General features: G+C 35.5%; 1 protein-coding gene across 12 annotated transcripts in view; it reads left to right on the top strand.

The window, feature by feature from the left end:
- Positions 1-13,894, top strand: part of MACC1 (MET transcriptional regulator MACC1) — a 78,811-nt gene that overhangs the window by 50,354 nt on the left and 14,563 nt on the right. For 10 of the 12 annotated variants that reach the window (XM_063815246.1, XM_063815250.1, XM_063815242.1 and 7 more), the window contains 3 exons: positions 6,149-6,271; positions 7,782-9,823; positions 13,661-13,849. In XM_063815246.1, coding sequence (XP_063671316.1) covers positions 6,157-6,271; positions 7,782-9,823; positions 13,661-13,849 — 2,346 coding nt within the window. In that variant the 5' untranslated portion in view covers positions 6,149-6,156. Of the gene's footprint in view, positions 1-3,616; positions 3,765-6,148; positions 6,272-7,781; positions 9,824-13,660; positions 13,850-13,894 lie in introns of those variants that run through there. The other 2 variants (XM_009452739.5, XM_063815252.1) reach the window with 2 other exon arrangements.

Genomic DNA, 13,894 nt, shown 5'->3' with positions numbered 1-13,894 from the left:
CTTCATGGCCCCTTGTAATTTTAGTCATTTCTCTGGGTCTGAAGAGTAAAGGTTGCCTACTCTGTGAACAAGGACCAGCTACATAATTTGCAGCACCAGTGAAAAATGAAAATATGGGACCTCTTGTTCAAAACATATTAGGTATTTCAAGATGGCAGTGGCAGAGCATTACACCAAGCATGGGGCCTATCCAAGAGTGGGGCTCTGTGTTATTGCACAGGTCACATGCCCATGATGCAGGTCCTGCTGTGAACTTGGAGATCTTCCGGGGTCAACACTGTGGCTTGATACTACTCTCCAGCAACAGGGTCAGGGTGTAGTCTCAAATTTCACTTCCTCTGGAAGAGAAGTTTTAACCTATAGGTAGAAAGTGTTGTGTAGAGTTAAAAAATGTGTTTGCTAGTATCTAGTATCCTTAAGTTCAAAGATTGGTTTGCTACTTAGTAGCTTTATAATCTTGGGCATATAATGTCCCTAAGACTTTATTTCCCTACCTTTAAAATGAGGATAATGGAGGCCAGGCATAGTGGCTCATGCCTGTAATCCTAGCACTTTGGGAGGCCAAGGCAGGCAGATTGCCTGAGCTCAGGAGTTCGAGACCAGCCTGGGCAACATGGTGAAACCCCATCTCTACTAAAATACAAAAAATTAGCTGGGCGTGGTGGCATGCACCTGTAGTCCTGGCTACTCAGGAGGCTGAGGTAGGAGAATTGCTTGAACCCGGGAGGTGGAGGTTGCAGTGAGCTGAGATCACACCACTGCACTCCAGCCTGGGCGACAGAGCAAAATTCCATCTCCATTGAAAAAATAATAATAAATTAAAAAAAAAATAAGGATGATGGTAGAGCCAACTTTCTAGAATTGTTGCAAGTAAACAAGAAAAGCCATGCATGATACCAGAAGTGTGGCAAGCTCCAAATAAATAATGAATAATAGCTCTTATGATTATCTTTTACCTTTTTTATTTTTTACAGGCCCAAGATATTCCTTTTGTGTATCTGTTCAGGGAGTCCTTTATACCTTTTCTTCCAGATCTAGGTTTCTGGATATGTTCCTTGACTACATCACTAAGCTGCACTTCAAACAGTTTCTGACCTACTGTTTTTATAGCCCTGATTTAGTCTCACTAATATGATGTTATGCTGCACAATTATTATGATTTTCCTGAACTTCAGTTCTGCCAGTGATGGAAGGATAATAAGATAGAAAGAAGTGATAGACATCTTGACCTGGTGATATTAACAAGATGACGTATTGATGAAATGTTTTGAGTTCCCGGGGTTGGAGGTATCATAGAAATTATTATGGATTTCTAATACCGCTTAATGCACTGGGAGGCCTGCTCCCTTCCCTGGAGAATCTTCTGAAACTCTTTGCCTTGGGGAAAAGTAACTGCTGACATTTGCCCTGTCAGGTCTTTTAAATATTTGGTCAGAATCATCAGCTGCAACACTTGAAGTATTTAATAACTGGGAGAAAGCATGCTTGTGTATGGTGTATACTATGAAAAATTACCAATCAGAGAGTGCCACTATTCCATCAGAAGTTGCCCTAGGGTAAGATCCAGTAAGGCCACTCACAGCATGGTAATGTCCAATAAAATCATACCAGGTGTGTAACATCAGCTGATTATGATTCCTTTGTGGGCCTTTTTAAAAAAATACTGGTTGCATTTACAAGTAATACAATGTTACTTGGGCAGGTTTGGCATTTGGCGGGTGAAGGAAAAGTCTACTAGTCCAACAGTTGCTCTCCTGTCACCTATAAGAGTTATAGCCTACATGGACATGTTTTTATTATCACATAGATCAAGAGTTAAATACAGTACAAATTCATGGAAATCATCGAGGTTTCAGGTATTCAAGCACTAATTGAAAAATACTTTGAATCTACCAGCTGGCTAACACTAGCAATTTTCACTATGTAATTACTACCATAAACAATTCAAAGGACACATTTTAAAGAAATAATTCTTTTAAGTGTATTGTTTTCTTGGTTACTTATTCCAAACACTGCATTGCTCCCCACCCCTTATCCTCACAAAAAATATCTTCTGACTTTTTTGCTAAGTTGTACATTTGGTAAATGTTTCTAGTTGCTTAGGGCCTAGTTTAAATAGTAAAATAAATAAGGGCAAAACTTTGTTGGCTTCTTAAGGAAAAAAGTAATGGATCATGCAAAATCAGCATAAGTATTTTTAAAAGGCATATTGAAAAACCATGTCCCAAATTAAATGAATACTAGAGTACTCTATTCTCATTTACTCATTCCAACAAAGACTGACTCATGTTTCTCTAGAAAAAGTAAAAAAAAAAAAAATCCTGTTTTGGGCGGCAATTGTCATTGAGTATGGGGTTTAATTGGAAGAAAACATAGGGAAATGCTAAATGTGGCTAATGTGATTTGCACCTGTGTAAACAAGCAATGCCATCGTCCAGGCAGATCTTGGTCCTTCCAGTCGAGGATTTTTCTTTTTTTTCCCCTATACCACCTCTCCTTGGATTCATAGAAACAAATTTAGATTTAGGATGGTACTGTGAGGGATGGAGGGATGTGTTTGTGTAGAGAAAGATTATGAGAGAGAGGATTTGTTGTGGGATAGTGAGAGTGGCTAGGGAAACCATTTGGCTAGGGAAGGAGCTTTTAGAATGGCTTTCAGAATGTGGTTCTCAACATGTGCCCCTTGGAACCGAACCACAGTATCAGCATCATTTGACAGCTTTGTTAGAAATAAAATTCTTGTGCACAATCCCAGACCTTCTGGATTAGAAACGCTGGGGTGGTTCCAAAGGGTTGTTTGATTAAGCCTTCCAAGTGATCCTGGTGCCACTGAGTTTTGGAACAACTACCTTGAAGGACAGTGAAGACCTGCTTGAGTGACTGGAGAATAAGGATAATCCACAAAGAATCTCAGCTAATGACCCTTTGGTGCCTTTGTTTCTGAGATGTTATGATCCTTCAAGGTCATAGCTGCGTAAGGCATCATTCCTGGTTTTTATGTGGTTGAGGACTTCTACCTACATTCCATTTGGTTATAACTATTTTTCATATCAACGGTTATTTGCCTCAAAGGAATCCTCAGTACATATTGCTCATTTTGCTCTTTCCTCATAAAAAATAAAAGAGTTTAGGTAGTTTACTAAGTTGATTTTCTAAGAATATATTTTATCTTTTCGAAAATATTTTTCCATTTAGACATTTGTTCGTCATTTTAATTTAGCTTGTTACATTTTGCTGAGGAACTTGAGCTCAGCTTTTCTACCTCAAAGTTTTGGCTACTTATTCTGTGCTAAAAACTTTTAATTTTGGACATTACATTTGGTAACATCAACCACAGCATTTGGAAGGTCTGCCAGGAAATTTGAGGTTTCCGTGCAATTTGAATATTGCGTAATTCAACATTTTACCCATTTTTTCGATGTAGTTTCCCCAATCAGGGAAAGAAATGGTTATTGCAACATTGGATTTTTTTAAGCATGCCACCTTATGAGACAATTTTTGGATTTATTTAATTATCATACCTGGAAACACATGCTTCCCTCCTTTTCCTTTTCTTTTTCTTTTATTCCTTTTCCTGTTTTCCATCTTGTTTTAATTTTTTCTTTGATTTTTATAGATCAGAAAAGGCTTCTGCTTTCTTTAAAAAATAAAATAAACTACTTGAAAAGAAAAAAATCAAGAACTAGAAGGAAGAGTATAACAAAAAAGAAGGAGGGGTCACAGGTGAACGAGATGTGGTCAACATACACAAAGGAGAGCAAAAAGTAAGGTTTAAAGTAACTGGGCCAGGCGTGGTGGCTCATGTCTGTAATCCCAGCACTTTGGTAGGCCAAGGTGGGCAAATCACCTGAGGTCAGGAGTTCGAGACCAGCCTGGCCAACATGGTGAAACCCTGTCTCTACTAAAAATACAAACATCAGACAGGACTGGTGGTGGGCGCCTGTAATCCCAGCTACTCTGGAGGCTCAGGCATGAGAATCACTTGAACCTAGGAAGTAGAGTTTACAGTGAGCTGAGATCACACCACTGTACTCCAGCCTGGGCGATATAGCGAGACTTCATCTCTAAATAAATAAACAAATAATGATAATTTTAAAAATAACTGGAAATGTGAACTAGAAGGTGGGACAGTCTCAGAAGGTACATTGGGAATCTTGAGTCTGACATAGGGTATGTGGCATCCTAAGTTATGGGCTGCATATAGTAGTTATAACATGAACAAGTAACTTCCGGTCAGTGGCTCACTTGCTAATCAATCTTGTGGTTTAGTTACATTCTATTGCTGAGACTCTGAAAGTCGTATTTATAATACCTATTTTTCAATGTTGTCATGGGATGAAGAGAAATTATATATGTAAAGAAGGCTGAGTCCCAGACATGAGATACTGACTACCAGTATGTGTTCATACTTTTAGTTGTGATTCATCTGTTTCAATAGTTGTATGATACTTCATTGTGTTAATATGCCACAATTTATTTATCCACTTATATGGCAAAGGATATTCTGGGGAATATCCTAGGGATTTCAGTTTTCTTGATAATATAATGAATATTCATGTATATCTCTTTGATGCACATCTGCAGAGTTTTCACTAAAACAAATAACTGGGATTGGAATTGTTGGGTACTAGGCTGTAAGCCTATTTCCCAGACAATGTCAGATTAACTTCCAAGTGGTTGCACATATTGACACTTCCACGACAAGTATATAGGCTTTCCCTTTGTTGCACATATTTGTCAATAATTGGTGTTACTAGACTAAAATACTTGCAAATTTCATAGGTAAAAATTGTGTTTCTTGGGGTTTCATTTTGCATTTTCCTAATTACCAATGAGATTGATCATATTTCCATATATCTAGGGACCGTTGTGTTTCCATTTTTTGAGAAATGTTCATTTAGAGAATTTTTTCAAAAATTTCTATAGCGTTGTTTTATTTTGTTTATTGATTTGCGGGAATCTTTGATATATTTTGGAATCCAATTATTTTTCCTTTTTCAGTCATGTGCAATGAAAATAAATTGTCCTAGTTTTGGCTTGTGTTTTTACTGATGTCCTTTGCTATATAGGATGTCTTATTCTAATGTGTGGTTTTATTTTTTAGGATTTGCATATTGCATAAGTGTGTGTGCCTTGTTTAAGAAATTCTCTCCTTCCCAGAAAACATAAAGACGATCTCTAGACTATCTTTCAAATTTTAAGGTTTTGTTTTCACTTTTAGGTTTTTTAATCCCTTGGCATTTATTTTCTGTGCACGGGATGAGATAGTGATCAATGTAATATTTTTTGAGCATGCACAACAAATGGCAACATCACTGTTTAATGAATAATCCACCATTTCCACACCACTCTGTTTGGCCACCTGTGCCATGTATCAATCCTTCATATAAGGGTGGGTCTGATTCTGAGATCTCTATTCTGTGTCCTTCATATATTTATGTTCCACTTCCATGTTGTCTTACTTAGAGCCTATTTATAATAAATGCTGATATCTGATAGGTAGTGCAGTTACTTTTGTCATGCTCTTCTTCTGGATTGAGTATTAGCTCTTTGCTTTTCTATGTAAATATTAAAATAGCTTAAGAAGTTATTGCTGCTGTATGTGTTGTTAAACAACATGCTTCAAAACAATATGCTCTATGCAATAAATACATACAATTGTATCCATTAAGAAATAAATAAAATTTAACTATTAAAAAAGAAGTAACAAATACACATACACATTTACGTGCAATTTTTCATGGAACTGCATCGAATGTGTACAAGGATTTAGGGGAAAATTTTTAGTTTGTGATATTTAGTCCTCCAATCGCCAAACAGGAAATGTTTATTTACTTAGTTTTGGACTTACTTTTTTGTTGTTGTTGTTGTTGTCCTTGGAATTCTCATTAATTGGTTTTATGTGGGATCAGTAATATATTTCCAGATTTGGTTATTGGTATTAATCTGGAATTTGATCATTTTTTAGTGGAGTGCTAACACATATTTTAGTATATCTAGTCGAGTATCCTACCAGGAGTAGAAGATTTATATAGAGGATTTTCACATGTAGTTCTTTATAGAAATACGTATGATGTCTTTGAGTTTATTTTCTCTGCCAGCATGTATATGTATGCTTACAAAAAATACTTACCTACTTACTTTGTAGGTGGAAAAATGCTAATCACTGAAAGAAAACATTTTTGGTCAGGAAGAATTGCACAAAGTAGGTCTGAAGCAAATTTGATTGACATGGAAGCTGGAAAACTCTCAAAAAGTTGCAATATTACAGGTATGGGAATTTATAACTGTTGTGATTTGTCCATGTAAGTACATGAAATTCATCACCAATAATTGTTGAAGGTCTACCTCTGAAAATGCTGGAAGATGAAAAGAATTATAAAATCTTGTTTTTAATCATAGAAATAGTTAAAAAGATATGCAAAATAAAATAGCACAGCCAACAGATTATGATAAATATTATAAAAAGGAAAAATGTTGTTAATAAATGAGTGTTATATGCAATAACTATAATGAATTTGGGGGTAAAAAGGCTCTCTGAAGGTTGATTGACCTAGGAAATCTTCATGGAGCATCAAAAAATTAACCTGATCCTCAGAGGAAAAGTAAGTTTTAAGAGAGTTAGGGGTAATTGTATTAGAGAAAAGTGTGAATGTAAGAGAAATGCCACCTTTATTTTTCAAAATCCATCTTCTAATTTTTAGCATATAACACTTAAAAACATTTCAATTAAGATAATGTTTCTATGTATATTAAACAAAAGAAATTCTGACAGTTTGCTTGAATTATTTTTTCAGTAGAACTTCTGAAAATTTGGTTGGCTCTTCTGTCTGTCTCTAAAAGCAGCACTAGCTTCACAAAGTCTACGGTCTTTATAATTATTTACTAAGAAATGACCAAGTATGAGTTGCTCTACACAAACAAAAAATGGCTTCAATGTTGTGAGATATCTAGAAATTCTTATAATAGAAATGTAAATATTTTAATGTTACAAATTCTTAAGACACTTACTTTCCAAAGTAATAATGCTTCAATTTCTAGTGGTAAAATTATTATTTGCCATTGCAGGCTTGAGCGCAATGAATTTATTTGATCAATAAAACCAATGGTGGTCTCAATTTTCAATGTTCATTTTATGAATTCCTTTTCCTGAAAAATGTTAATGTTATTAACATTTTTCAATACAAAATTATAGAATTATCTAATAAATTAATGACTTTCTAATTTAGCATATTGTTTTAAACATTATTTTAAATATTAACAGATGTATTTGATATTTTCTACATATTCAATATTATCTGAAAAGGAAAATGTTAAATTAATATTCTGAATATAATGAAACCAACAATTCAATGCTTAGAAAAATATGGATAATTGAATAACTGATTTATTCTATTTGACCAGAAATTTGCTTTTGTAAACATGATACATAAAATAATAAAGCATAAGCACATGCTAGTCTCAGTCATTTTTAAGAAAATGTGTTAAATATATTATTATGTCATATTAAATATTTATTTGTTTAGTTTATAAATCATGATGTCTTAAAATAACATTACGTATGTTCAAAAAATAACCTGGTAGAAAAAAATATTCTTCTCTCATTACATATAAATTTGCGCAAATTTAACATTGACTTTGTGTTAGCTAGTAGACTAGAGATCAGAAAGAAAAATGAAAAGTAAGTCCTGAATTTTTAAGCTATGGGAAAAATTAATCTTGATTGTAACTCACAATGCCACCTTATCTTTGTTTTGCTTTGTCTTTCCTTAAATAACAAGAATGCCAGGACCCAGACTTGCTTCACAATTGGCCGGATGCTTTCACCCTTCGTGGTAATAATGCTTCCAAAGTTGCAAATCCATTCTGGCATCAACTGTCTGCTTCTAACCCATTTTTGGATGACATAACTCAACTAAGAAATAACAGGAAGAGAAATAATATTTCCATCTTAAAGGAAGATCCTTTTCTTTTCTTTAGAGAAATAGAAAATGGAAATTCTTTTGATTCCTCCAGTGATGAACTTGATGTGCATCAGTTACTTAGGCAGACTTCCTCAAGAAATTCTGGAAGATCTAAAAGTGTTTCAGAACTTCTGGACATTTTAGACGACACAGCACATGCCCATCAGAGTATACATAACTCTGACCAGATCCTACTACACGACTTAGAGTGGCTTAAAAATGATCGGGAGGCTTATAAAATGGCTTGGTTAAGTCAACGCCAGCTGGCCCGCTCCTGCCTTGATTTGAATACAATTAGTCAGAGCCCTGGATGGGCCCAGACACAACTTGCGGAGGTCACCATAGCTTGCAAAGTAAACCATCAAGGAGGGTCAGTACAATTACCTGAATCAGACATCACTGTTCATGTGCCCCAAGGTCATGTGGCTGTGGGAGAATTCCAAGAGGTGTCTCTAAGGGCTTTCCTTGATCCGCCACACATGCTTAACCATGATCTTTCGTGCACTGTGAGCCCGTTGTTGGAAATCATGTTAGGCAACCTCAATACAATGGAAGCCCTTTTGCTGGAGATGAAAATTGGGGCTGAAGTAAGAAAGGATCCTTTCAGCCAAGTCATGACAGAAATGGTGTGTTTACACAGCTTGGGTAAAGAAGGCCCTTTTAAAGTTTTAAGCAACTGCTACATTTATAAAGACACCATCCAAGTCAAGCTAATCGACTTGAGTCAGGTAATGTATCTAGTGGTTGCTGCACAAGCTAAAGCTCTTCAGTCACCAGCTGCCACCATTTGGGATTATATCCACAAAACCACCTCAATTGGAATTTATGGACCCAAATATATCCATCCCAGTTTTACTGTTGTTTTAACAGTTTGTGGACACAATTATATGCCAGGACAGCTTACAATTTCTGATATTAAGAAGGGTGGAAAAAACGTATCTCCAGTTGTGTTTCAGCTCTGGGGGAAGCAGTCATTTTTACTTGACAAGCCACAAGATTTAAGTATTTCTATTTTTTCCTGTGATCCTGATTTTGAAGTAAAGACAGAAGGAGAAAGGAAAGAAATTAAACAAAAGCAGTTGGAAGCAGGTGAAGTAGTTCATCAACAATTTTTATTTTCTTTAGTTGAGCACCGAGAGATGCACTTGTTTGATTTTTGTGTTCAAGTGGAGCCTCCCAATGGTGAACCAGTTGCACAGTTCTCTATCACTACTCCTGATCCAACCCCAAACCTAAAAAGACTCTCGAATCTGCCAGGCTATTTGCAGAAGAAGGAGGAAATCAAGTCTGCTCCTTTATCACCAAAAATTCTTGTTAAATATCCTGCATTTCAAGATAAAACATTGAACTTTACCAACTATGGGGTAACCCTGAAGGCAGTGCTAAGACAAAGCAAGATTGATTACTTCCTCGAATATTTCAAAGGGGACACAATAGCTCTCCTCGGGGAAGGTAAGGTAAAAGCTATTGGTCAGTCCAAAGTGAAAGAATGGTATGTAGGAGTCCTCAGAGGTAAGATTGGACTTGTACACTGCAAAAATGTCAAGGTGATTTCAAAGGAGCAAGTAATGTTTATGTCAGATAGTGTCTTTACAACCAGAAATCTTCTTGAACAAATTGTCCTGCCTTTAAAAAAATTGACTTATATCTACTCAGTTGTATTAACCTTGGTGTCAGAAAAAGTTTATGATTGGAAAGTTTTAGCTGATGTCCTGGGTTACTCACATCTGTCCCTGGAAGATTTTGATCAAATTCAAGCAGACAAAGAATCAGAAAAAGTTTCTTATGTTATAAAGAAGTTAAAGGAAGATTGCCACACAGAGAGAAATACAAGGAAGTTTCTGTATGAACTTATTGTGGTGAGTATTGCTTGATCATGGTAATGAATTGCCATCGAGAATTGTATTAACTTGACAATATTTATAACCAAACGTGAGAGGAGAAATGTTTAAAAATTCAACAGTCTTAAATACATTAAAGACACTTTATAGCAAATATAGTTTTTCCTACATGATCATAAAACTGGTTTCTTAAACTTGACATTCAACTGTGATTTCCCCCAAAACCAGGATCATCTTTTAAAAGAAAATAAGAAGTTCTGTTTGTGCTGGGCTTAACAGTTCAGATACAACTTCTCTTCCTGTCTCAAATATTTAGACAACTCTTAAGATACCAGAGAGGCTCCATAACATGAAAGCAAACTAAAGAGAACTAACTTGGCCATTGTTAGAGATCTACTTTTCAGTGTGTGTGGGATTTTTTTTTTTCTTTCTTTCTTTCTTTTTTTTTTTTTTTTTTTTTTTTTTTTTTTTTTTGAGACAAAGTCTGGGTCTGTTGCCCAGGCTGGAGTGCAGTGGCACGATCACAGCTCACTGCAGTTTCAACCTCCAGGGCTCAGCTGCCCAAGTAACTCAGACTGCAGGCATGTGCCGCCATGTCTGGGTATTTTTTTTTTTTTTTTTTTTAAGGGATGAGTGTCTCACTATGTTTCCCAAGATGCTCTTGAACTCCTGGCCTCAAGCAGTCTTCCCACCTTGGCCTCCCAAAGTGCTGAAATTACAGCCATGAGCCACCACACCTGGCTGTTTCTTTTTTTTAATGTATTACCAGTATCCTTTAGCAATTTAATATTCTTATGTATACAATGCATTACAGCCTAAACAATGATATTAGTAATTCTCATCTTAATCCTCATGTTTTAATAGGACTCTCAGGGCCAAATTCTTTAGTGTAGTATTCAACCCAGTGGAAGGCTCAGTGGAGAATTACAAAGTACTTTTTACCTTTAAAGTAGAAATTCAATATTTTATAAAAATAAAAAAAATCAAGATCATATTTCTAAAAATGGTTAAAACATGAGTGTAAAAATAAAAATGATTGTTAATGCTTCTCTAGTGCTTATTTAGCCATTAACAAATCTATGGGGTAAATATAGCTAGTATCTTCGTCTTATAGGTCGAAGAAACCAAGTCTTAGAAAGTTAGACAATTTGCCCAAGTCCTACAGTTGCCTATTCTTATAGATGGGATTTGAATATTTTTTGGTTTCAAAATCATGCGTAAAGCCACTATGCCTTCACGAAACAAAGTAATGTGTGTGTGTATAAAAATGTTTGTATAAGTACTGTGTATGTGTAGGTATTTGTATTAAATATTATAATTGTGAAAGGCTGGTGCTCTGTAGAAGGTAAATAAAATTATATAGGCAGGTTCATGCAAAGGAGCAAAGTTTTAATCAAGATGCAAAAGAAGTAGAAAATATTTGGAGAACAAATTTAATCTGTGGCATTAACAATGATTCATATAATAAATAAATATATATAACTATCTCTCTTTCAATATTTTTGATGATTCTACAGTGATACTTAGAGAAGTTGAAATTCAAAAGCTCCAATATGCAGTTGCTAAGTTGATAGATTTTTTATGGTGTGCTGCATTCTTACCTACCCTGGGACATTCAGAACTATTGGAGACTGAATGTTAGAAGCTGCTCTACCTGGTGGAAGCTGCGTGTGCATTTTGTAATAGCTCATTAACTCTCGTAGCTCATATTTAACATTCACCTGCAAAGGTTTGAATTGGAAAATTAATTTCTTTTGTTTTTTTAGTGGCCTAAAAATGTTGTAATGGCCAAAGGTCATTAATGATGGTCTGAAAGTTCAAGCCTGATCATACCTGTATTTTTTGGGGTATGATAATTATCAGAGCGCCTCAAGTGGCTAATTAGAAAATCTAGTAGAGAGTCCATTCAAGCGAGGAGTTTCCAAGCTTTAGTGGAGGTTTCAGGATTTCTGTATGAAGAGGCTCAGGCCTGGTTCTCTGACTGGCAGGTGATGGAGCATGGGGTATAGAGTTGTCTCTTGAAACTTTATTTGCATAGTAAATATAAATTTTTCTAGGATTGTATATTGATTTGGGGTGGCAGGGAGCAACCCGATATGCTGAAAAAGATTGTGGGATCCAAACCCTTCAGTCATCTCTTGACATTGAGACTGGCTGTCCTTATATACTTGACACTCTCTAAAGCACTTCAGCATCCAATTTGATTTTCACAATGATTATGGAAGTTCAGACAAAGTGGAATTAACACTACATTGATTTTAAAAATCATTAAATAGAGATACTGTGTGATGCATGTAAAGTCTTATACTATGTGGAGCTGGATTTTAAACTCAGGTTTTATGACTCCAAGTACAGATCTTTTCCCTAAAACAAGAAACTGGAATATAAAGTAGTAACCCCACTCCACAGTTGACTAAAAGCACCCTCAGGGGCCCGCTAGCTCAGTATTGTTTCTCACTGAGGTTATAACTCTTCAGTATAAATGTATGGATCCATTTATGTATCAAAACCGTGGGTAGTCCTTCTAATTGCATACTTTCAGGGGAATGAACATGCTATCAACTTTCATAGTTGCTTTACTTGCTTATTCATTTTAACTTATTGTTTCACATTGGTAAATAAAGCTCCAAAGTGCCATTAAATAATGAGGGGCTACCAAACATGTTTACAGTAGTTCCCCTTATCCACAGTTTCACTTTCTGTGGTTTGGGTTACCTACCATCAACCATGATTGACAAATAGGTGAGTAGAGTACAGTAAGGTATTTTGACAGAGAGAGGCCACATTCACATAACATTTATTAGACTATATTGTTATGATCGTTATATTTTATTACTAATTATTGTTGTTAATCTCTTACTGTGCCTAATTTATAAATTAAACTTTTCCATAGGTGTGTATGTATAGGAAAAAACACAGTGTGTATAAAATTTGGTACTATCTGCAGTTTCAGGCATCCACTGGACAGCCTTGAAATGTGACTCCTTTGGATTCTTGGATCTCCTTGGATTCCCCTCCTAAAGGGGAACTACTCTATTTGCTCATTTGAACAAAGAAGTATAGATAGATGTAATCCCATATTTTAAAAATGGTACTCAAGGCAAAACACAAACTTGTAGACTTGTTTGAAACATGCATGGTTAGGTAAGAGCCTGATGGTTTTCTATTTTGCATTGTAGAAGACTAGGTGTTTTGTCTTTAATACCTTGTACTTTATGTTTAATACCATTATATTGGTGATGAGGGAGAGTATTTTTAATAAATTTATATATATATTTTAAACTTATAAACATCAATAGCTTTGTTCAAAGTTGAAGGAGTGTCTCTTTTCTTTAAACACAGCAGGCATGATTCTGGGATGTTTTAAGTCATATTTTGGTGAAAATAGAATAATATTTACCATCACCAGTTCACATACACTTTAAAGAAATTCTTGTAGCCAATCCTCTCCTAGAATGAGGCTTTATTTCTTGTGAGTAAATAACTAATCCTAGAGTGATAAATTAGAGACTGCCGGAACTTCAGAGTACCCTTGGAAGTGTGTAATTTAACTTCCTTTTTTCACAATTAAAGATACAAAGACACATATTAGTTAAGTGGTTTATCCAAGGTCCTATAATTAGCCACTGAATTAGTTCTAAATCTCCCCTAACTCTGGCTTAGTTATGTCTACTGTAGTTTGCTTATAGAATTTGCTTAAATGTGAATCAACTTCTTGAGCTTTAGAAAACTCGATTATACGTGTAGTGAAAAAAAAGGACTCCCATTTGTAGAATATGTAATAAAAATTCCAATTTATAGAGAGAAAAGCCCAAGTTAGTTGCTTTTAATTGTGACATGTAATTGTTGCTGCAGGCTCTTCTGAAAATGGATTGCCAAGCGTTAGTCGCACGTCTCATCCAAGAAGCTGCTGTTCTGACTTCAGCTGTCAAGCTTGGAAAAGGCTGGAGGGAACTAGCTGAAAAGTTAGTACGACTCACAAAGCAACAAATGGAGGCATATGAAATTCCTCATCGAGGAAACACTGGAGATGTTGCTGTTGAGGTAAGACTTCTGTTTGTGTAATTCAATAGTGAAAAGTTGCAGACC

This window comes from Pan troglodytes, chromosome 6 (genome assembly GCF_028858775.2).
Source record: "Pan troglodytes isolate AG18354 chromosome 6, NHGRI_mPanTro3-v2.0_pri, whole genome shotgun sequence".
Classification (NCBI taxonomy): domain Eukaryota; kingdom Metazoa; phylum Chordata; class Mammalia; order Primates; family Hominidae; genus Pan; species Pan troglodytes.
This window is presented reverse-complemented; position numbering and strand designations above follow the sequence as displayed.